This window comes from Rattus norvegicus, chromosome 5 (genome assembly GCF_021556685.1).
Source record: "Rattus norvegicus strain SHRSP/BbbUtx chromosome 5, alternate assembly SHRSP_T2T, whole genome shotgun sequence".
NCBI classification, from domain to species: Eukaryota; Metazoa; Chordata; class Mammalia; order Rodentia; family Muridae; genus Rattus; species Rattus norvegicus.
The window spans coordinates 52,464,944-52,489,746 of NC_141538.1; the positions used below are offsets into that span (position 1 = coordinate 52,464,944).

General features: G+C 48.2%; 1 protein-coding gene and 1 long non-coding RNA gene across 14 annotated transcripts in view; one reads left to right on the forward strand and one right to left on the reverse strand.

The window, feature by feature from the left end:
- Nucleotides 1–24,803, reverse strand: part of Ankrd6 (ankyrin repeat domain 6) — a 137,132-nt gene that overhangs the window by 37,728 nt on the left and 74,601 nt on the right. For 9 of the 12 annotated variants that reach the window (NM_001438209.1, XM_087550444.1, XM_087550448.1 and 6 more), the window contains 1 exon segment: nucleotides 17,249–17,512. In NM_001438209.1, coding sequence (NP_001425138.1) covers nucleotides 17,249–17,368 — 120 coding nt within the window. In that variant the 5' untranslated portion in view covers nucleotides 17,369–17,512. 12 annotated transcript variants of the gene reach the window in all.
- Nucleotides 17,316–23,936, forward strand: LOC134479061 (histidine-rich glycoprotein-like). Of its 2 annotated transcripts, XR_015620770.1 has the most exons (5): nucleotides 17,316–17,405; nucleotides 19,234–19,341; nucleotides 20,032–20,205; nucleotides 20,720–20,951; nucleotides 22,869–23,282. It is a non-coding gene; the product is annotated as a histidine-rich glycoprotein-like (long non-coding RNA). The 2 variants fall into 2 exon arrangements; XR_015620771.1 differs by lacking the exons at nucleotides 17,316–17,405; nucleotides 19,234–19,341 and adding an exon at nucleotides 23,770–23,936 and having other exon boundaries at nucleotides 22,869–23,096.

A 24,803-nucleotide genomic window follows, 5' to 3' on the forward strand; every position in this document is an offset into this window, starting at 1 on the left:
GGGCAGGAACCTGGAGGCAGGAACTGAAGCAGAGACCATGGGAGAATACTGCTTACTGGCTTGTTCCTCATGGCTTGCTCAGCCTGCTGTCTTACACACCCTAAGAACACCTACCCTACAGGTGGCACCTCTTTCCACAATCATTAATCAAAAAGATGTCCCACAAACTTGCCTACCTACCAACCTGACACAGCCAGTTGCTGACCCAAGCTTGTGTCAAGTTGTCCAAAAACGAAATAGCACAGGGGGCTTGTGTCTGGCTTTTGGGATGCTCTTGGGTTCTTGAATGTTGTGCCCAGACACTGACCCCTTGGAGCTCTTAGACATTACCTGGTTTTCCCAGCTCTGAAAGCAATGGACAGAGATTTTCTCTTTCTCTACACCACTAACATCTTCTGGGGAGCTTAGTTGTGATGTCTGATTGGCCTCCTCCTGCACAGGTTTCCGATCAATGGTAGGGCCCACCTACCAGTCCTCATACAACCTTCTCAGGTGACTGATCTGTGACAGGTGGGGACACTGGAAGAGATGAGGGGCTGGGATAAGTTTCCAAAGAGCGTCCCTGTGGCTAAGCCGGGTCTGCCCAGGAGAGAGGGATTCCTTTGGCTGCTCTTTCCTTGGTGCCTTCCTCATTGCCAACAGAATATAACACTGCACCAGAACATTCCTTCTCCACGCTCTGGTGGTTATAACTACAAGCTACATAAAACCATGCAGCTCCTTGTAACAACGGTACCTCTAATGACAGCAGTCCTTCTCCCGCAGCACCAGGGTCTCCTGGAGGACTAGCTGCAACACAGCTCTGTTTCGTGCCAGAGTTCTCAATCTGGCATCTGGATAGATCTAATAATCTGCATTTCTAACAACCCCGAGGTGGATGCTGAGAGCATGGACCGTCAGAGTGCGAGCCCTACCACGCTTTAGATTTACCTGTTATCTCTTCATTTGTTTTTGTTTTATTTTTTTGGGACAGGGGTTTTCTGTGTACACCAGGCTGCTCTTGAATTCATAGGGATCCACCTGCCTCTGCCTCCTGAGTGCTGGGGCTAAAGGCATGTGTCACCACTGCCCAGCTCCTAAAAATCTTTTGCAAAGATGCATTTTCTTTTATTTTCATGTGTCTGAGCGTTTTGGCTGCATGTATGTAGGTGCCTGGTGCCTGTGGAGTCCAAAAGAAGGTGCTGTCTCTCCTGAACTGGAGTGACTGGTGGTTGTGAATGGTGCAAACCAAACCATGGACCTCTGCAAGAGCATCAAGTGCTTTTAAACACTGGGCCATCTTTCGGTCCCCAAGTTACCTATAATCTTTTTTTTCTTTTTAAAGATTGATTGATTGACTGATTGGTTGGTTGGTTGGTTTATTATAAGGTACACTGTAGCTGTCTTCAGACACACCAGAAGAAGGCATCAGATCCCCATTCCAGATGGTTGTGAGCCACCATGTGATTGCTGGGAATTGAACTCAGGACCTCTGGAAGAGCAGTCAGTGCCCTTAACCACTGACCCATAATTGGGTCATAATTGTTTAATAAGTTCAAAACAATAACCACCAAAGTGTTAAAATTGTTTAATAAGTTCAAATTCTCCCTGCATTCCTGGAACAACCCTGTTTGTCTCCCTCTCCCAGTGGAAAGTACGTAAGATTAAGAATGTCAGAGGTGCTGAGTAGGAGTAAGAACGTCTTATGCTGCCCATGGGAGCCAGAAGAAGGCATCAGACCCTGCAACTGGAGTTCAGGGTTGTGAGTTGCCATGGGAGTTCTGGGAACTGAACCCGGGTCCTCTGGAAGAATAACTGCTGGGCCATATCTCCAGCCTCTAAACACATTTTTCTGCATCTGCTGATGTGATCATGTAGTCCTTTACTAGGATCCTCTGGAAACTGGTTCCAGGACCTCCAAGGGTATTAAATGCTGCAGATACTTAAGTCTCATCCAAACCTGGCATGGGATAGGCATACAAGCGCCACACCCCTCTGGTATACTGCAAACTGCCTCTCTCTAGACTATTTATAAAACCAACGATAAAAAATGCAGATGCTATGTAAATTGTTGATGTGCTATTAATGACGCCAATAGAAAGTCATGTTCAGTACATGTTACAAGTACAATTTCTTTTGTTGTTGTTGCTACTGTATTTTGAGACAGTGTCTAACTATGTTAACACTGGCTGGTCTGGAACTTACTATGTAAACCAGGCTGGTCTAGCACTTACAGAGATCTGCCTGCTTCCGCCTCCTAAGTACTGGAATTAAAGGCATGCGTCACCATAGCCAGCTTTATTCTTTTTAGTATTTCTCATTCTCTCTACTAAACTTTATAAAAATAAATGAAGAGAGTACAAGGCTTAAAGTCCCATCTACAGACGAGGATAATTTACATCTCAAAGAGTGTTTCCAGCTTCGGTAGGCTGGATCCACAGATGTGGGACAATTATACAGTTTAGTCAGTTACAAACCAAATGTCTGGGTCTACCCCAGAATCCAGATGCTGATGCTCTCTAGCCCTCAGTGCAATAGTGTCTGCAGACGGGGTCTTTGGGAGGTAACATCAGATGAAAACTTCAGGTAGGGCTTTGTATATAGGTATCAGCAGCCTTTGAAGAATGGACACTTCCCACTCTGCTCTGAGCTTGTGAGGACAGAGAGAAGGTGGCCATCTACAAACCAGAAAGAATCCTGCCAGGAGCCAAATCCATCGTTACCTTGATCTTCCCCTCACCCTCAATGGTGAGAAACAACTGTGTTTTGTTTAACAGTACATACTTGGGCTGGACTACAACACCCAGGGATCTGTAGTACATACTTCAAGGACTTGCAAGATTGAAGGAAACTTCTCTTGATCGCTGTATGGGATTCTTTTTTCATATTGCTGCATTCAATAGGAACAGGGGCTTTAAACAAACCAGGCTTAGGCACTACCCATTCGACCACACCCTAAATCACTGCCTTAGAATAGCCTAAGACATACAACAGCTAACAGGCTGCAAGCAATGAGCCTGCTGAAAGGAACTTCAGCCTCTAAACACGCCAGTCTCTAAACACGCCCCTCAATCTATTTTCTGACTTCGTTGAAAAGAAGGACTCTGAGTACTCATCAGTACCCTCCACCACCACCACCAACCACCACCACCTTCAACCACCACCACCACCACCACCACCATCACCACCACCACCACCACCACCACCACCACCACCACCACCACCATCACCAGCCATCACCACCACCTTCAACCACCACTACCACCACCACCACCACCACCATCACCACCACCACCACCACCACCACCACCACCACCACCACCTCCACCACCACCACCACCACCTCCACCACCACCACCACCACCATCACCATCACCAGCCATCACCACCACCTTCAACCACCACCACCACCACCACCACCACCACCACCACCATCACCAGCCACCTTCAACCACCACCTTCAACCACCACCACCACCACCACCATCACCACCACCTTCAACCACCACCACCACCACCATCACCACCACCACCACCACCACCACCACCACCACCACCACCACCTTCAACCACCACCATCACCAGCCATCACCACCACCTTCAACCACCACCACCACCACCACCACCTTCAACCACCACTACCACCCCCCCCAACAACCACCCCCACCCTCCCACCACCACCATCACCACCACCACCACCACCACCACCATCACCACCACCCCTTGCTGGTTCTGGCCACAGGCCCCCAGGGCAGCTCAGAGCAGAGGAGGCAGTGTTCCTCCTGGCATGTTTGTTGCCAAGATTGCTGCTTTGGGAATCCTACAGGGCACTCGTGGTTGGCTTGCATTTGTTCAGAAAGATACAAGGATTAGGGGGGAATTTAAAATTCTGACGCTCAAACTGGGCCACAATATGTAACATAACATGTAGCGTGGTTTAGACCCACCGGGTACACATGGCTCAGCAGGTAAGGGGCTCGCCATGCAACCTGGCAACCCGAGCTGGCTCCTGGAAAGGTGGAAGAAAAAGGCAAAATAGGCTGGGGCTGGAGAGATGGCTCAGTGGTTAAGAGCACTGACTGCTCTCCCAGAGGTCCTGAGTTCAAATCCCAGCAACCACATGGTGGCTCACAACCATCTGCAATGGGATCCAATGCCCTCTTCTGGTGTATGTGAAGCCAGCGACTGTGTTCTCACATATATAAAGTAAATAAATCTTTATAAAAAGAAAACAATTGGAGGGAACTGGTAAAGTTACCTTCCGACCTACACATACATGCCAATCACTGCTGACCCCACCCCACCCCCATATATCATGCCTATGCTCACAAGAAACAAACTCCTGTTGCCTGGGAGTTGAGGGCTTAGGACCTACATGGTCTAGGGGAACTGCATGGGTTATCAATTCTTCTCTGGGTTACCAATCACTTAGATGGAGGCTTTCTGTGCAGTCTTCTGAGGCAATAAATACGAACTGCACTGACTAAACACAGTGGAGGGAGATGCATGGCCTCCTCCAGAACACCCAGGCAGTAGCTCATACGTTCACCAGGCCTGTCCAGGGCTGGAATCACAAGGTCACCTCCAGCCCCACTGAGTACCACTTAACTAAGCCCTTCTACCGAGGGTACCCAGCCCAGAAAAGCCTAGGACAGGTCAACCCCTAGACCTGAGGCTTGTTCTCCTCAGTCACAGTACAGAGGTTTATGCCAACCCCTTCATGTCAATTCTTACAGTATACCCTGTTGTGGTAAAAATTTTTAAAAAAGGGGCAGAACCAGTTCCTGCGAGTACCCTGGCGGTCACGCTCTCTCGATAGTTCTGGCTCCGGTGGGCCACTGGAACTAGTGCTGATTTACCTCAGCAGCTCCACGTTGCCCACATATCTACTTTCTGGCCTGCTGTCTGAAAGCCATTCCAACATGGCACCCTGTCAGGCTGTCCCACCCTCACTCACAGCTCTCTTGGCTAGTTTCCGCTATGTCAGGCATGCACATCTCAATTCCGTGGCGGGCCCGGTGCATCTGGTCACCATACATTCTCTTGAACTCACTTAAGTCACCACATGAAAGAACACACCACACAATATCCTCTGATCCAATTGATAAGATATAATTTGCCCATCTAGACAACACAAAATCCTGTACATACCCATCCCTTAAGAATAGTCATAACAACCTGTAATATGTGCAGAGAGTAATCTTAACATCCACGGCCATCTCTCAGCTCCCTCGATCTGGATCCTTCTCTTTCTAAAACTTTTCTCCCACCCATCTTCCCTTCTCATCCAATGACAGGCCTCCTTCTATCCTGTACCTGCCTTCACCTGCATAGTGACATCAACCTACAATAGCCCCCAATCTGAGTGGCCCTCATCCAGTCTGAGAGGTCATCTCCCCTCCCTCCAGAAAGCATCTCCTGAAGGTGTCTACCTAACTTTGCTAGACGTACAAGCTCCCGTGACGTCTACATCATCAGGATCCTCAGAACAGTAAGGTAGGGGTTATCATTCCATTGTGGACCACATACCCTTCTGGGCTTTTTCCCCCGGGCAGGCCACATAAGAATTCACAGCATATATTGCACTGCCATAACTGAAGCATCTGCTTCCTATTAAATGGAATGACGGCATTCAGAATATCAGTATGTTGTGACATTTACCAGGCTCCATGGACTGTGTAATCCTATTCTCTTTCTGAACTCTTGGGCATCTCTCAAGGCCAGACCATATCCCAGAGTCTGTTGAATCATACCTGGGCATCATTATTTTTTAAGACTGTCTACACGTTCCTACCTGCAGCCAACCACTGACCCAAAGGAGCCTCTGAGGACAATGAACTGCAGTGGAGACACGGTCATCACTCGGATCATAACTATCTTCAACTGAGCCTTGTCCTCCTCCTGGATCACCCTGTGTAAGCACCGTGCCTGGATTACGACGCTTCATCACCAAAAGGAATCACGGCTACTTCCCACACAGCCAGTGAAGGCTTGGAAGGTTAATAAGCTCGCCCAGCTTACAGAGAAGGCAGTCGTGATCCATTTTCTCCATGCTTAAGAGAAATTGTGAAAGACTTAAGACAGGTAACAAATTCAAGGAGACGGGAAGTAGAATGGCGGTCAGTAGAGGTGCCCAGAAGGGACAGAAGAGTTAGTCTCCAACACAGACAGTTTTAGTGAGAGAGAAGGGAGAGTTCTGGAGATAGGCTGTGGGGATAGACAACAGGTGGGTGGACTTCGCAGCCCTGGACCGTGTTGGGTATAAGGTGAGAACTGCACAGTCAATGCGCCAGAGGTGACACAGACATCCATCCAATCACAAGCCACGGTGTGACTGGTGGGGGTACACTGTGAAGACCCTGTGGATAGTGGCCAGTGTTACACCACTAAGCACATTTTCACTTTACTGATAACCTATGTATTTCAAAAGTTTCCACTTATTGTTGGGACTAGTGGGACCATCTCAATGGCTTCACCATTAATACACTATAGTATGATTATTGCTCAGAACTACCGCCATGAATGCGTTCCCCCAGTGATCTCTGATGATCGTCTACAGAAGCCTATGTTTTTCCATTTGAGATTTGTCTTTACATTGTCAATGCCTATTGCAAAGCAGATACCCGAGGGCAGGCACAGGCGAGCAGACAAGCACTTGCTGCCTGGCACAAGACCCTGGGGTAACGCCCGGCACCTCTGCCCCATCAGACATCTCGCTTAGCTTGGCATGCGCGTCCATAGGCTCAGTGCCCTGTGGTCTGGCCAGTGGAATGCACTGCTCCACAGAGCACAGGCCACTAGGTATGGGAACAGCCGATGTAGATGTCAGCCCTCGTCCAGTGTGGGCTCAGGAAGCAGTTCTGCTTCCCGGTTGGAATAAAAGGCAAAGAAGGGGGAACGAGATGTGGGATCGGCGTCCATTTTTCTCTCAGCCCGCTTCCCTGCTCTCCTACTTCCCGGAGGAAACAGTAAGGACCCAAACCGAGCTGAAGAGAAACAGAGGTCAGAGGTCAGACTAACTATAGGAGCTCCAGAGGAGAATGCAAGGAAGGTAAGATGAGTTCAAATGGAGGGGGAGGAGGAGCCTCCAAAAAGAGAGCCCAGCGTTCTCTCACACAGTGCTGTGGACGGCCATTAGCACAGCATATTGAACAACTGACTCTGGCTGTCAAAATTGCAAGGACACACACATTCTGGCCCGGCAGTATTGCTTGGAGAAACTTACCCCATGTGGAAGTGTGGGGTTGCTGTCTATATGCAGGTGAGGGCAAGCACAAGATTAGGTGAGAGCCTGTGACTGGGCAGTGGAAAAGGAAGGCGGGCTAAGAGTTATAGAGAGTACAGAGGAAGATGGAGGAAGAGAAGGATGATCCAGATCCCTTATGGCTTTAAATAGTGTCATATGAATATCTTATAAGGGTGGATAATTACAGGACAATTTGTCTTATCTAGGTGGGCAGTTGCCATCAATGTCAATTGGCTCTGAGTTCATTCGTTGTGCAGACGTTTTGTGGGATAAGAATTTACTGATAAATTAGAAGCCTCTAGAGTTTTGATTTTACTTGGTTACGGAACGTGAGCAGAATCTGCAGCATACACGTAGGCAAAACATCAATGCACATAAAAATAAATAAATAAATTTTTATAAGGGGGAGGGGAGTGGGGGAGAAGGGGCATGTATAATACCCTATAATTTGGGTAAAATGGAAAATGTATACAGTTTGCATGTCTGTGCAGGGAATGTCTGAGGGGGGGATTATAAGACATAAGGAACATTGGAAGGGACTGATGAGAGACAGCACAGGACAAGGACGAGCCAGCGTTTATGCCCTCTGCATTAGGTCATTGCCTATTAAAGAGGGAAATAATTCATTTATTTGGTGTGGGGAAGGGGTGATACTGGGGATGGGATTTAGGGTCACATGGATGTAAATGTTCTCCAAATGAGCCCTCCCCAGACCTGTTTTTGCTCTGTATTCATGAAAAGATGATTAATTAATTAATTTACTTATTTGCATATGAGTACTTTACCTGCACATAGATCTTCATGCCAGAAGAGGGCATCAGATCCCATTACAGATGGTTGTGAGCCACCATGTGGTTGCTGGGAATTGAACTCAGGACCTCTGGAAGAGCAGCCAGTGCTTTTTCTTTTTTTTTTTTCCGGAGCTGGGGACCGAACCCAGGGCCTTGCGCTTGCTAGGCAAGCGCTCTACCGCTGAGCTAAATCCCCAACCCCACAGCAGCCAGTGCTTTTAAACCACTGAACCATCTCTCCGACCTGCTTTTACTAAAGTGTCCAGGCTAGCTTTGAACTTAGTCTGTAGTCTAAGCTAGCCCTGAACTTGCCACTTCCCTGCTTCAGCAGTTTGAACAGCTGGGCTTGTGTGCCTACAATTCCAGGTACAGCTTCACACTTCTTTCTAGGGTGCTTTTTAACCAAGCCTGATAACTTAAGTTCAATCGCCGGGAGCCACATGGAGAGAACCATGTTCATTCTCTGAAAGTTGCCCTCTGATCTCTACACACATCTCCACCTACACACATCATGCACATATATGTAAATTATAATAAATGAATGTAAAAGATTCGCCTTAAATACAGTCATGAAGTCTTCAAAGAATGCTATACGTACGTAGCTCACGTTCTCAAGGTCTCACTTTTATCTAACTACCAACCTGTAGCCATGTAGTTCCCACTGTCCACCCCCATCCCCACCCCACCCCAGAGACCAGAAGCTTCAAGAAAACGAATACAAGCTAACAGGCTGGCAAACCATGCTCTCACAAATCTTGCAAGTAAGTCCCACCATGAAACGCAAATGCTCAGACTGAACTGGACCAGAGCCCCACCTGGAAAAGGTGCCTTCCTACTAGAGTCGTGGTGCAGGCCTGCAAGTTGGGGTGGTTTGGTTTGCATGCGCTGTGCCTGTGCAGTTACTGCCAGAAACCTACAGAGGTCAGTGTTCTGTTACTATAACAAATGCAGTCTTAGAGGTTAGAGGTTGTCACTGGGTAGTGAAGGTCAGAAAGGTCATCACGGGGGCTGGAGGAATGACTCAGCAGTTAAGAGCACTGACTGCTCTTCCAGAGGTCCTGAGTTTAATTCCCAGCACCACAAGGTGGCTCACAACCATCTATAAAATGGATCTGGTGCCTTCTTCTGGTGTGTCTGAAGACATCGACAGTGTACTCATATACATAAAATTAAAATAAATCTTTAAAAAGAAAAAAAGAAAGAAAGAGAGGTCATCACGGCCACAGAGCCTGAGGGAGCAAGTGAACAAAAGCCAGGAAGGTAAGGGCCCACTACTAGTCTTCTGCTCGCCTGGTGGGATTAACATTACCTCTTCACAGTGCCACAACCAGAGACCAGATTTTTATATCGTGGGTTTCTGGGAAACTTACCCAAACTGTAATAAAGCCCTTTACCCTCGGAGGTGACCCTGCTTTAGGCAAAAAAACAGCCACTTGTTTCTTGCAAAGCACAACCAGACTTTCACCCAGATAAAGCCTCTCAGAGAGCTGACCATAAGCATCCCGAAGGGGAACTCTTACCCTTCCCTGGCTAGTCACCTCTACTCTGACCCCTCTCTGTCTTGCTAGGGTCCTGTGTGCCTATGATCATGGCTTTACTTAGCATTTGCAGATGTGATGTCACCCTGGAGTAGGCTGAGTCCTTAACACGTAAGTGAAGGTACGATTCGCCCTGGTGACACAAATCACAGAGAAAGCCATATGAAGACAGAGGAGGGGAATGGAAGCCAAAGACCACTGACTATCGACAGCAAGAAGAAGCAGGAATAGTTCACCTCCAGGTTCCGACGGCACAACCTGCGATGGCTTGCTCTCACACTCCAGCTGCCAAGTCTAAAGCAGGCATTTCCCTCGTCCAAGTGCCCCGTCAGCGGGAGCCTGCAGTGTTTGTCTCTTTCTGTCATCCCCAGAATCCCTCTGCAGACTAGTTAAGTTAGCATGTCCCTCTAGTGGGGTCGGTATAATTTTAACGGATCTTCACTATGCTCCAGGGGTTTTCTAAGAATTTGCTCAGTCGAGATCTCCTATGTCTGGAAGACACATTCAAGTATGCTCACTGCGGCATACTGAGAAGAAGGGCAGATAATCGGCCTCCGCAGGAGGCAACTAATCAAATGGTTCCGGTCTAACCGCATAATGGCAGATACAGGGCCATCCCACCAAACAGGTAGATCCCCATGGTAAAGCTCTTAGGCAGCCCATAAAGAGTCACTGTGCCAAGTGTGGGCCAACTTACATCTCTAAGCGGTTTAGGCCTGCTTTTACTTGCATGCATATTTTTGGAAATACACACAACTATTTCCTGGTCTTGGGAGCAGGACTCACGGGAAGATTACACAGGGAGGAAAGAGGGAGGGGGTGGGGGAGGAAGGCTGCAAGCTGGCAGCTTATGATACACCAGGCACCATTCTCAATGCTTTCTGTGGACTCTTCCTCCTCTAGCCCCTCCCACCACCACCCTCTAGGCACCATTGTTACAGAGGCGGGTTACAGATACAGGTGCAGTGTCCGAACAGGAGGAACACCACGGAAGGGCGAGAGTAAGCCACTCACAGGGGTCACATGGGTGTAACTAGGGGTCCTTCCCAGGCCACCTCAGAGCTGGTGTCTTGTCTCTGTGACTTGACTTTGTATCATTCTCTTATATGGAAGACACAAGCATGCAAGGGAAGAGCTTCCTAAGAAGCTGTCAGGCAGCCCTCCTGAACGCTGCCCCTCCCCCTCAGGCCTACCCTAAGGAACACCCTGGGACAACTCCCTGTGCACAGCCCCCTGGGTTCTATGTCTTCTTTTGTTTTGGTCAAGACTCAATACGAAGCTCAAGGCGATTCTGAATCTGATTTTTCTTTTTTTGAGTTGAAAATAGAATTTTTTTTCCTTATACAATATGTTCTGATCAGTTTCTCCCTCATCTCCTCCCGCTTCCTCCCCATCAACCCACCCCTGTGTTTTTCTTGTAAAACAAACAAAAACGGAATAGGACAGAGAAAAAGAAAAAAGCAAAAAGCACAAGAAGCACATATACACACACAGAGAAACATGCATACACAGAAAGCTCATAAAAAAAAAAAAAAACACAGAATCGGAAACCATAATACACAAGCAAGAGACCTGTAAGGTTAAAAAAAAATGCACAAGGTTCATGAGACAAAATCAAACAAACAAACAAATAAAAAAACCCTCCAACAATACCATCGAGGTTTTTTCTTTTTTCAGTTGGCCACCTACTGCTGGCCACGAAGCCTGCCTTTAAGTGTGGTTTGTGTTCCCAGTCAGACTACATTGGAGAAAACTAACTTTTCTTTTCTGCGGTTGTCAGTTGGAGCTAGCTTCTGGGTGAGAGATGGCATCTAGTCTCCTCTTAGGCCTGAGACCCCATCTGGCTTATCCGTGCAGGCCGTGTGCACGCTGCCACGGTCTCTGTGAGCTCACGTGTGCATCAGCCCTGCTGTGTTTACAGGCCCGAGTCCTTGGTGGCCTCCATGCCTCTGCCTCTTCTTCCACAGAGTTCCCTGAGCCCTGAGGGGAGGGATTTAATGGAGACATCCCACGTAGGACTGACCAGTCCAAGGTCTCATTCTCTGCACATGGTCAGTGGTGTAAACCCCGATCTGCTTGCTATCTTCAGAGTGCTGGGGTACAGCTGTGCATCCTCCCCCCAATATCTGGTTTCTGTTTCTTAGCCATCTAATCCCTGTTCTATTATCCAGGGCCAGTGGCTTTCATTAAATGATAAATGTTAATTTGTGAATGAACCTTTATTTTCTTCTCCATTGAGGTTTCGCCAAGTAACTTTACCTGGATACATTTAAAGGAAGAGGAAAAACTACAGCATCCCAAGAAGAGCTTCACTTTCACAGAAAGCCAGCCTACCCTACACTTCCTCACTGCCATTAACACTAAGCCTAAGGACCACACTCAGTATCAGGAGCACTGCCGAGGGTTTATCCAGACAACAAAATACCTGTGGATGCTAAGGTAATAAAATGAGGCCTCAGGTGGGGCTACATCTTATGTGAGGTAACTCTGGAGAGAATGCAATCACTTATAAAGCCATTATTAGTCATTTATAAAGCTCGGGCTTTCTCAGAAGAGAATGCCGCCTTTGTGTTTCCTAAGAGGCGTCTCCTATAGCATCCTTAGTACCAGCAAGAAGAAATTCAGGAGGGAGCATGGATGGCTGGCCCACTGAGGGTGGCGAGTGGAGGGACAATGGGAGCCAAATAGGAAACAGAACGGCTATGGGATGGCACACAGGATTGCCACTTACTACAAAAGAGACCGGAAGAAGAGTAATGGGCTCCAGCTGGGGACATGGGCACGTTTGTGCCCATGAAGGCAGCCTCAAGTTCAAGGCCAATTGAGAGTTGGTTTCAGGCCAGTCATGGCTACATTGTAAGAGAGACCTCGTCTCAAAGGAGAGAGAGTTCCATGTGCTCAGGAGGGGACTGAGGAGTCAGTGTTTAATGAGGACACAGCTTCCATTTGGAGACATGAACAAAGGTCTGGAAGTGACTGGTGGCAATCGTCAGGCCACATTGCGAATGTCTATAGGGCCACTGAAACTCACGGCTACATATGGTTAAGATGTGAATCTGTTCTTATGCCACGGTAGGTATTGAAAACTTAAAATCATTTGACCTAATTTTAAAAATTGAGCTGGCCAGTCAATTAATATTACACATTTATTCTAAGAATGGGGAACCAAGCAGGTAGGGAGGGAATTGGCTAGGAGATGTGAAAGTCATTTCTTAAGACATCATGGGATGTGGAAAAGTTCCTCGGCCCTAGGCCTGGTTCTCCTGTCCTGCCAACAAGATCAGCACGCCTCAGACACGGATCAGCCAGACCCAAGGCATGCTCTCCTAAAGCTCTCTCAGACAGAGATGTCAAAGACAGTAAATAAACTGCTCACGAGGGGGGGGGGGCAAAATGATGTATTTGAGCATTGAGTTTTTGGCATTCTTCCCATTCTAAATCTAAACACCGCCCTTCTGTAAAGCCTACAGTTTTGCTTACAAAAGGAAAAACCTATAACCTTTAAACCTTGTTGTAAATGACACAGAGCTATGTAGCTTAGAAAGGACACGGGATGTAGCCACCGAGGACAGTCTCCTCTGAGAAGCCCACACCCACACTCAGAGACCTTACCCTTTCCCTGGGATCTTTCTGCTCAGCATGTGCTTAACATCTAGGTTACTCTTTTAGTGAAGCCTGCTGCTTACTGGCTCATCCTGAGAGTCCCTTCTGTATGTTGAAGCCAGAGCCTTGTGTTTGCCTGAGTGAGGTCCAGAGAGGGAAAGGGACGCTCAGCTGAAGTGGAACTGGGATGCCTCTAGCAGGCTCTGGAGAGACGACTTGGTGGTTAAAAATACTGGCTACTCTTACGTTCAATTCCCAGAACCACATAGGAGTCTTCCACCATCTGTAACTCCAGTGCCAGGGGATCTGATACTCACTTGTAGCCTCTGAAGGCACTGCACCCAGGTAAGTGTACAGACACATGTGCAGGCAAAATACCCATTCACATAGAATACAGCTTTTAAATTCCTGTGCCTTTCCTCCTCCTCCCCCTCCTCTTCCTCCTCCCCCTCCTCTTCCTCCTCCCCCTCTTCCTCTTCCTCCTCCTCTTCCTCCTCCTCTTCTTCCTCCTCCTCCTCTTCCTCCTCCTCCTCTTCCTCCTCCTATTCTTCCTCCTCCTATTCTTCCTCTTCTTCTTCCTCCCTCCCCTCCCCCTCCTCCTCTTCCTCCTCCTTTTTCTTCTCTTTCTCCTCCTCCTTCTCCTCTTCTTTTATTTTTTCTTTTAGAGACAGGGTTTCTCTGCATAGACCCTAGCTGCCTGGGAACTTGCTCTGTTGACCAGGCCTGTCTCTGCTTCCAGAGTGCTAGGATTAAAGTTGTGTACAACCACCGCCAGTATGTATAAGTTTAACTTTTGTAAAGATTGTAAAAATGATCCCTGGTTTATGGTGATTTGACTTAGAATTCCTCAACACTGATTAAAAAAGTAATTACACATTCACCAGAAGTCATTTTGAATTTTGATTTTTTTCCCTCCCCCAAGGATAGAAATATGTAGTCTGGGACCCTCTTGGGATGCTGGGCAAGCAACAGTAAGCCACAACTTTGTTTCCCACATGATCAGAAAAATAGCACAGGATATCCCAAGTGTTCAGTCATACTAAGCTGAGATGGTTAATAACGTATTGTAGAAAATGCATTTCACCCTATAACATTTTCAAACTCTGATGGTTTTATGGGGACATGACTGCATTGTAAGTCAAAGATTATCTGTATTTAAAACAATGACCAGGCATGGTGGCTCATACCTGTAATCCCACGTGTTCAAGGCTATCGTAATGAGAGAACATCGCCACAAACAAACAATAGGATAGAGAAAGCGCTGGCGAAGTAGGAAACTGGACCCTCACACATTCTGGTGGGGATGTGAAATTACAAACCCACTTTGAAAGCAGGCATGGCATTTTCTTACAGTGTTAACCATATTTATTATGTGACTCAGCAAATCTCCCTGATATTCACCCAACACAGATACAAACTCTGCCCACACAAACATGTAATAATAGCCCTAAACAAGAAGCAACTGGAAATGTCAATCGACTGACTAGAGGACAGTAGTGACCCTCCTTTATCCACCAGCTCACTCCCTATAATAACCCATTGTCAGGGCCAATCACAATCTGAAATGGGAAATGGGAAATTCAAGAGATAAAGAATTCTGGAGTCTGAAATTGCACACTGCTCTGAGCAGTGCTGTCTCCCTCCACCCCACCAGGGACAATAATCACCCCTTTGTCCAGTGTATCCACGCTCTCCAACCTTCCTACCTGCAGAGACTATCCGTGTATTTCTATGCGTGCTTAACATGCATCGCTATGCAGCCATTAAAAGGAATGAAGTACTCATTCACTGAAACGTGACTCACTCTTGACAACTCTACACTACAGGAAAGAAATCAGGACAGAAGACCAGAAGCCATATGTCTAGTTAGGGTTCCCATTGCTGTGAAAACACTAGGACCAAAAGGCAAGTTAGGAGAAAAGGGTTTATTTGGTTTCTGTGTCACTATTTATCACTGAAGGAAGTCAGGATAGGAACTCAAACAGGGCAGGAACCTGGAGGCAGGAGCTGAGGCAGAGGCCATGGTGGGGTGCTGCTTACTGGCTTGCTCCCATGGCTTACTCAGCCTGCTTTCTTAAAGAACTCAGAACCACCAGACTAGGGATGGCACCACCCACAATGGGCTGAGCCCTCCCACACCAATCACTAATTAAGAAAATGCCTTACAGTCTTACCAACAGCCCATCTTACGGAGGCATTTTCTCAATAAAGCCTCCCTCCTCTGATGACTCTAGCTTACGTCAAGTTGGCATAAAATTAACCAGGTCACCTATAATTCCATTTCTTTGTAATATCTAAGAAAGGAAAACTCATAAACAAAAGAGGAGACTGATGGTCAGTGAGAGCTGGGGTGGGATTAGGGAGATGGTAAATGGATATGCAGCCTTTCACTGGATGGTGGAAGCTTTCTAAAGTTAGAATGTAGTTTCATTGGTATGCTCAGGCTGCCACAGCAGAAATTTATCTCCCCAAAAGAAGTCCAAGATTAGGGCACAAACATGGATGGGTCCTGGTGAATTCTTTCTCTAGCTTGCTGAGGACAACTTCTCGTTGTGTGCTCAAACGCAGGAGTGACTGAGACGGACGGCTGACCAACCTCTGGCCCAGAAAGTCAGAGACTGGGCCAGCCTTAGACTATCAGGTGTTTCTACATGCAGGGACACCCATCTCATCATACAGACTCATCCAATTTAATTACCCCTCAAATTGGGTCAACTTAGGAATGAGAGGGACAGTTCAATCCTAGCAGTGGCACTGGCTGCACCATAGTGTAAGCAGTTTGATAATTTCTGATTAGATTAATCTTGAGGCATGTAAAATAGACCTCAATAAAGTTGTGGATTAAGAAAAATGATAATGAGTTCTATTTAAAAATAAAATGAAATGGCAGCCTATGTGGCAAATGCTTTGACTAAGTTGTTATTATTATAACAACCCTGAAAGGTTAATATTATTCTTGTATCCCAGATAGGGAAACTGGGGCTTAGAAAGGTCAAGCTAGTCACACAATTCGCAAACACGGCAGAGTCAAATCCGAACCTGGTTGACCTGGTACCTCTGATGGGTACAGGCCTGGCCACAGGAGGTGGCAGTCAAGGGTGCTTATGCCAGGTTCAGGCTACACTTCTAGATCTCTGGGGTCCCGTGGGTAAGATTCTCTCTCTCAAGGCCAGTGTGCAATTCAGAAGGACTGAGGCTGACAGCTGACTGACATCTGGCCCAGAATGTCAGATATTAACAGACAATGCCACGTGAAAAAATGAAACCGTATCTCCATCTGTGTGGCTCTCCCTGGAGTGGAAGGCAGGAGAGCTTTGGACCAGGGCACCAAGGATGTAAGGTTTCATCTGGGCAAAAATGTCTTCAGGATGAGAAGAGAATATTCTCCAGGGGGCTTCAGGGTACTCACAGCAGCCCTAGAAGCTGGATACCTTTGCATCAGCATTACTCCAACAATGGAGGGCCTGACTTCTTTGTTTTATTTGTTGCTTATTTCTGTGACTATCTGTGTAGCCCAGGCTGTCCTCAAACTTACGATCTCCCAAATGCTGGCACAAACACACATGGTCTTTCTTGGGGTTTTGCTATAAAACTTCCTTCAATCAACTGTTCTGTGATCTGCCCTGATACAGTCGGTTGATAAATGTCTTACAAAGCCCCACAGTAGTAATATCAGGCATCCGGTCCAAGCTGTCAGACTGGACAGTGAGACTACAATGGGGCTTTCTGACCAAAGATTGGTTCACCTTGCCAGGAGGCCTGCCTGATATAAATTACCACCCTCCACTCCCAGCTCACTGTTCAGTGAGCCTCTGGATAGGAACTTCTCCAAAGAGACATCTTGTCCACTGGCTACAAATGTGGGTGGGAAAAAGTCATGTGATTTTTTTTAAAAGACGGTCAAATGCAAATTACAAACTCTCCACTTGAAAGATGACAATAAAACATTTTCAGTGCTTCTTGTTACTTCCCAAGCCTTTATCCCTTCACCAAAAGCCAGTTCTTTCAAAACTATGAACTAAACAACAGTTCTGCAGGCAACAAGAGGTAAGCTATTCCCAGAGAATAGCTATGGCATTTTTTCCTTGTTACCTTGGTAACCGCTACCTTGGCACCCTTGTTGATGAGCTGAACCACATTCTCTGTTTGGCCTTTGTACGCAGCTATGAGCAGGCGTTCTGAAAGCGCGGCGACCGCATCCTGCTGGCTCATGAATTAGGAGAGAAAGGGGCTCTCAGGAAAGCAGCTGGTCAGTTTCTTCAGCTCCACATGCAGCCTCTGGCTGGGGCTGGAGTCCACAGGGAAGGGTGCTGAGAATCATGGGGGATGCCTTTGTTACTACTCCATCTTCAGGCCCTAGGGGGTCACAAAACAAAGCGTCCATCAGTGCCACTCAGCACTCGAGGACAGACAGACCACACCTCTGCTGACCTCAGGGTGCTCCTCTGCTGCACAGCCGGGGGGTGAGGGGTGGGGAGGGATGTTGGGTGGGGGAGCTGAGGAGACGGGAAGCCAAAAGCACACTTCCACAGCATTTCAGAGTGGAAGGCAGCAGTGTGCCAACCTCTCTACTTCCTCCCTCCTCAGTACCATTCTCCACAAGACGGGCAGAACTGGGAGGCTGCGTTTTTACCTTGGGTAAAGAGGCCTGCTATAACATGGGGTGGAGGGAGGAAAGGTCGGAGAAAGATACAATTATATTTTAATATTTTTTTAAAGAGGGGGGTCTGCTATAACTCCCTAGATACCTCCTGGTTATACACATAACAACTCGTACTGTGTATGATCAACTTTTATCCTTGAGGCCCAGGTCCCTATGAATCCACCATGGCCAACATGCACTCAGAGACACTGATAGGCAGGGTGTCTCTTTGAGGAGACACCCCCATCCCTGCCCCTTTCCGCAGCAAACATGATCTCCTTCGTCCTTTACTTTATGCAAACAATACAGTCTCCTGCGTTCTGGAGCAGACAGAGAACTGAGCACGGCCCAGGGTGGGCTCCATTTCTGAAGTGATGAAATACGCCTGGTGTGAAGAAGCTGACACCTCACTCAGTGCAGCTCCAGCACTGCCAGTTTAGGAACGACCTCCTCCACAAACACTCCTCTCCCCTCGCTCAGCGGGAGGAAAATAAAGGGCCACCAAACCACTGAGGGCAGAGCCTTAGTAGAACTCTAGACTCGGCTCCAGTTGCCCTTAGAACAAACCAAGACGGGGTACTTATTTCCGCTCTGAGGCAGGGGGAGGAAGAAGGAGTCTCTGTGTTTAAAACATGTTTGTAGTGGCCGGGGAGATGGCTCAGGTGTAGGTACAGACCTGCTGCAAAGTCTGAAGACCTGAGAAGGGAGAACAGACTCCAGCAAGCTGTTGTATGTACGGACGTAGGTGTACACACACACACACACACACACACACACACACACACACACACACACACACTACACACACACACACGCACACACTCACACAGACACACTACACACACACACACACGCACACACTCACACACAAACACACACACACAAACACACACACACAAACACACACACACTCACACATACATACACACACACACTCACGTGAAGGAGGCTTGTCCTTATGAACACAGAGTGCACTGTTTCTTCTTATGCAGGGGGTAGGGGGGGCTGCATTCCATTCACACAAACTACACTGATTTGTTTCTCTTTCAACTCCAACACTGCAAAACCACTCTGTGCCAAATGCAGGAAAATGCACAGCATTAGCCGCCAGCTCCTGAGGGACCTCCCTCCCATCTTCGGGTCCTTCCCTCTATCCACCCACTTGCTATTTCTATGTCCTTGCCTTTATCTGTACCCTTTCCCTTCCAGAGCCCTTCTTGCAAAGGGTATCTGAGTCAAAGATGGCCTGCTTCAGACCAGTTTCATCATCATTGCTAAAATCCACCCATCTGCTCCAGAGCTTGCCTGAAAGGGTGGGGTGCTCAGCTGCACTGTCACCCCCGCTTGCCCGATTCCCACAGCAATCCAGCCCCCTTAGCAACAGACACGAGGTCCAACCAGCTCCTGGTAAAACTGCTTGCCACTCCCATCCCAGACAGCCGTCTCATGCAACAGATGCAGCCTCTCAGATAACGAGACTAAAGCCAGAAGTTCTTATGGTTATAGCTGCCGGCTGAGATTGCTTCATTTAGATAATTACCAGGTAAACCGCCATTTGCATGTTCAGCTACCGTCACTATTAAAAAAAAAAAAACCATAAAAACACCCCATTGATGAGAATGTGTTCATCAACCAGTAATGGCATTTTATGTCTTGCCTTTCGGTTGTGGCTACATAAGGCTCCTCTTTACTTCCCCCATGATACAACCCACAGCCCTGCAGGACAGTGGTCGTTTACAACAGGTCTTGGATACGCCCCATTGCCCCCAGCATGCTTGCTGAGAAAACTGCTTGCAAGATGAGCAGCAGTAACACCACCCCAGGATATCAGTTTTTATCTGCGGCTAACACCATCCCCTCGCACTTGGACATCTCCAAGTCATTTGTGACTTCAGTGCAGGGATCATCTCGCCATTAGGACGTTAGGACGTAAACAGGCAGACGCCAGATACAAAGGGCAGGTGCACAGGACCACAGAGTCTCCTCTCCTCCCGTTTCCCCTCCCAACCTCACTTGGAGTGAGAGGATGCCCTGCTCCCTGCCTGGGAACCAGCAAACTAGGCCAGATGGAGGCAGACGGGGATGGGGAAGGATGGAGAACCCTGAGAGAGGGGAAGGAAGTATAAGGGTGTGACCAGTCTGCAGGCTCTGAGTTAGACTTCGCTGCTAACCTGTTGGGTGCCCTGGCTGTTGCAGCTTTAGCCTCCCATGAAATCTGAGCTTCCTCTTCCAGTGAGAGAGACCACTCGGAAGAGCCTTGCTTCTGGAAGTAGCAATCTGTCTGCCTGCACCTGTCAATCACGGCCCTTGTCACAGTATTTGCTTTCACTGTGCTCTGGAGGGAAAAGCTTAAAGGCAAACTTGCTCCCTGTTCCTCAGGCAGGCAGCAAGCAGACAGCACAGCACGGTAAGCCCAGAGAGTACACCACAAGCGGTGGGGTGGGCTCCCGAGACCCATGGCCTCCTCCCCTCCCAGCCCCATCCCTTCTGCATTCATTGCTCCCTGGTCGGCTAATTCTTTTGTTGTTTTTCAGTTTTGCTGTGGACAGCAAAGGGTCTTTGAGGTTTGATTTTTTTTTTTCTTTTCTTTATTGCTGATTTACAACCAACTCCCCTGGTGCTGGCCAACGTCTGAAAGCCACCACATTTCATCTCCTCCCAATACACTACTAACGAGCCTTTCAAAGAAAAGTCCTAGCCAGGCATTGTGCAGAGCCCACCAGAGCCGTGGTTAGAGAGCACACAGAATAACTAGAGTAGCCTGTTCCCGCCAGAGAGATTACTCACACATGGAGCTGTCCTCTGTGTTCCTATTGGAAACGCAGTCAATTCTTTCCCGGGGAGATCATAAGCTTCCTGGGGCTGCGGCTGCTCTGGGTGGCTCGGATCTACCTACAGCAACTGTAAGCCTTCTTCCTTAGCTTCCCCCGCAGACGGACGCCCTCTGCATCACCAACCGATTAAGGCATCCATTCGGCTCCAGATGCTGCTGTTCTGAGTGTTGGAGAGTCTGGTTTTGTGAGACTGCTCTCTCTTACAAGGGGAGGACCTGTAACCTGCCCGGCAAGCGTTGGAGCGATTCGCAGCTTTGGAGCGATTCGCAGCTGAGCAGAGTGCTTCAGAGGGATGCTGGGATGACCACGGAGAGGCCAGGTTTGCAGCCCAGGGTGAACGGGAGCACACAGGAAGGGATAGGAGGACGACCTGCTGTCCTCAATGTTGGCATCCTGTGCAGCGACCCAGACACAGGCTGTTCGAGCAGAGTCCCATACAGGGACTGCAGCATGCAGTGCAGACAGGGTCGGGTGGAGTAACCTCTGAGATGTCTGTAAACCCAGTCTGCTGGTAAACTCCTCCACGGTGTGTGCGTGTGAGGGAGCGGGATGGGAGAGTGCAGCTGCTCCTCCAGGTATCACAGGTGTGCCTTCCTTCCGGTCCACTTCCTCAAGCAACAGCAACTCCCTACCAGGGACATCAGGCTTTCATTTTTGACTTGAGCCCAGACACCACGTTTCCCACGTGAAGACAGGGTTAGAAGGGGGAGAACAACTTGGCCACGAATCCTCTGATCACCATCCTGCCTCACACCTCACCCCTCATCCCCTGAGAACAGCAGCTCCTGTGGCCACAAAGCCAGCTTCTGTCCTTTGGCACAGAAAGTCAGACTGTGGACTCTGGCCTAGGTAGTGCCCAAATGTGGAAATATACCAGGGAAACGATGGCCAAGAGACAATAGCACTATCTTTCCCTTTTCCTTCTGACCATTTTTCATAATGAGTTCATCCAAAACCAATCACAACCCTGCTCATGCAATCACCACTGGGGGCTACGTGAGATTATGATAAAGATGAAAAAAATTTCTACTTTGAAGAAACTATTAACCTGGCCTCTGTTAAACCACAACAAAGACCCAAAAGACCAGGTGACAGAAACAAAGTAACCAGTTTAAAGTCCGTTGTCTCCAAGGACCACGAGAATTCCTCTGCCTGAGGCAGTAAGCACAAGTTCCGGGACAGACACACTGCATGCACAAGGTTCTCGGCATAAAGGACGAGGTGGCAGGGCAGAGAGGCTGCTCCTCGAGCCTCATCTCATACCGCAGGAGGGGCAACTGTTTCTTGAGCTTTGCAAGGACAGGCTAATCTGATGGTTACAACAGCTACCTCGGCAGCAGACACAAAGAAGCTGTTACTGTAGAAGTTGAGTGATGTGACTTTAGGTTTTCCACATCCTACTTTTTAATGATGGTTCTTATATTTTTACCTCTCTTCTCACCCACCACCCACCAGAGGTAGTGGAAAGGAAAGGATACAGGGAAGTGGACCTGTCCCCATCTGTGCTGTCAGGAAATCGGCAGTTTAGTTCATAGGTCAGCAGCGGCAGCTCGATCCACTCAAAAACACTTCACAGATACACCAGCAGTCCAGTTCAGTAGAGTCCTCAGAAGCAGCAAGAAACCACAGCACACCACCAGAAGTTTTTTAGTTCATTTCTCTCTGGAGTGAAGTGGAAACGTAAGGGTTCTTTGGAAAGTCGGTTGGATGGTGTTTTGCTGGTGTATCGTTTCTTTAAAGTGGACGCAGGTTCGAAAGGCTAAGACAGACTCGGGAAGGAACGTTTCCCTGAAGCAGACTCAGGAGAGAGGATGTTCTGTTAAAGCAAGCATGTGGTGAGAGATTCTTTGCTAACGACACGAATGTATTGGTCTGCCTTACATTTCATAGTTGAGCTGCATTTGTTGCGACGCTGTAGAGAGAAATGCACCAAAAACCTTCTAGTGGTGAGCTGCAGTTTGCTGCAGCTTCCAAGGACTCAGGCTGATTGGAAGCACGAGCTGAGGCACGGCACGTGGACGACGTGTGATGTTTGGAGGGGATAAAATAGGACTCCACGGAGTGACAGGGACAGAAAGAGCTTGCCTTGCTGGTATAGCTAGCTGTGCAACACTTGTGGGTCTTGAGTCTTTGCTGATCTTCCCTGAGAGAGGCACAGCTGAGAACTTCTCCTTGTGTTCTTGTTGGTCTCTCCTGCTGACTTGAGCTAAGGCTGACGCCTGGCTGTCTCTGCTAGGTCACGTCATCACTGTGGCTAACCAGATTTTGTCGAACTGGACTGCTGGTATATCCGGGAAGTGTTTGTGAGCGGATCGAGCTCTCACTGCTCACCTGTGAACTGAAGTGCGGATTTCCAGACAGCACAGACAGGAGTTGCTCCAAAGAACCTTTTTTTTTTTTTTTTTTTTTTTTTGGTTCTTTTTTTCGGAGCTGGGGACCGAACCCAGGGCCTTGCGCTTCCTAGGTAAGCGCTCTAACCACTAAGCTAAATCCCCAGCCCCCCAAAGAACCTTTTTAAACAGGTCCACTTCCCCTGTATCCTTTTTTCTCCACTACCTCTGGTGGGTGGTGGGCTACAAGGAAGGTTAAAACGTTTCAAAAACAATCATTGAAAATAAGACTTAAAAAAATTAAAATTACACTCGAGTCCCAACAAAAGGAGCTTGACTACCAAACGTAAGGGGACCAATACATGTGTGTCATTAGCAGAGAACCCTTCATCCTGTGTCCTTTCAGGTGCTTGCTTTAGCAAAACGTCCTTCACTTGGTTTCCCTTCAAAACAAAACAAAAAACAAAACAAAACAAAAACCACTCCTTCACGTCTCTGCCTCCAGCAAAACACCATCCAACACAACTGACTTTCCAAAGAACCCTAAAGTTCCCACTTCAGGGTGACAAGTGTATATTATCCAGGAGACCTGGGGTGCACAGCTCCCCCTTTTTAAAAAAGCTGCTTAGAGGTAACACACATTAGCTTGGTGGTCCAGAGCTGCTGTGACCTCCCACTCTCCTGAAGAATGATTGATGGCTTGCTGTAGACCACCAGCACCTCCCGACTGGGGCTGCACCTGCTTGCCCATCACAGAGCCCATGACTCTACCTGTGCTCAAAACTCAGCCCATTGCTGTCCCTACAGATGCCATCTACCACAACAAGATGTGACCATCAACGTCACCTGCAGCTCTCTGCAATGGACCCAACCCTAAGCCCCACTGGAACTGTCACTGAAAACAAGTGGCAACTAAAGAGAAATTAGGTCATGACGGGGGAGTGTTGTTATAGAAGAGACATCAAAAATCCAAAGTGCCCAATGTGCTTTCTTTCCCGTGAGCTCCCTCACCTCCCAGTGAAAGGCCACAGGGACAATGTGGAAAAACAGCCCCCTGCAGCTGAGGCAGAGTCTCCATGAGAAACTGACTCCTGCTAGACTTTGATCTACACCTTTTAGCCTCTAGAATTGAAGGAAGATAAACTCCTGTGGGTTTGCCCTTCAGGCTACAGGTGTGACGGTGGCCCAAGTGGACCCGACAGCATCCCTTGTGAAAAATGCCATACGTCTCAGGCTGGTCTCCCTACCTCGAGCTGCGTGAGCCCTGTTCTCATCATCTTCATCTGCAGTGCCTCTCACTGTGCTTGGAACAAGGCTGCTCTTTATTGTCCATTACATAGCTAAGGGGCCTACGGGACCTATGGATTTTGTGAGAATGGGAGGACATGCCACTTAGACAACTTGTCCTTTCCTGATGAAGCAGGCCATGGCGCCAACCCTGAGAAAACAGGAAGAGTAAGATACACAAGTCTTCCCTCTCCTTCCTCACACAACACAATAGCTCCTGGGACCTGAAGAGTAAGTGAGTGGGAGGTCGCCCTTAGTGATACCCATGAGCGCCAAAGAGCTGGCCTGCACCACAGCCCCTGGGAGCTGCCACCCTGAAACCCCTCTGGGTAAATCCACAGATGTTCAAGATGGGACAGGAGGGTGCCAAACCAACAGAACCGCCCGAGAATGAGCGTCCACACGCCCTGATCACACCCGCCTCCCCAGAGACCTTCGGTCAATCGTTTATTTTCTTTGTGGTGTTTTACCTGTTTATCTATTGACTAACAAACAGAAAAGAGAACACAGCAGAGACTGGGAGAGAAGTTACTCTTCAGTGGCTAGGGCCAAGC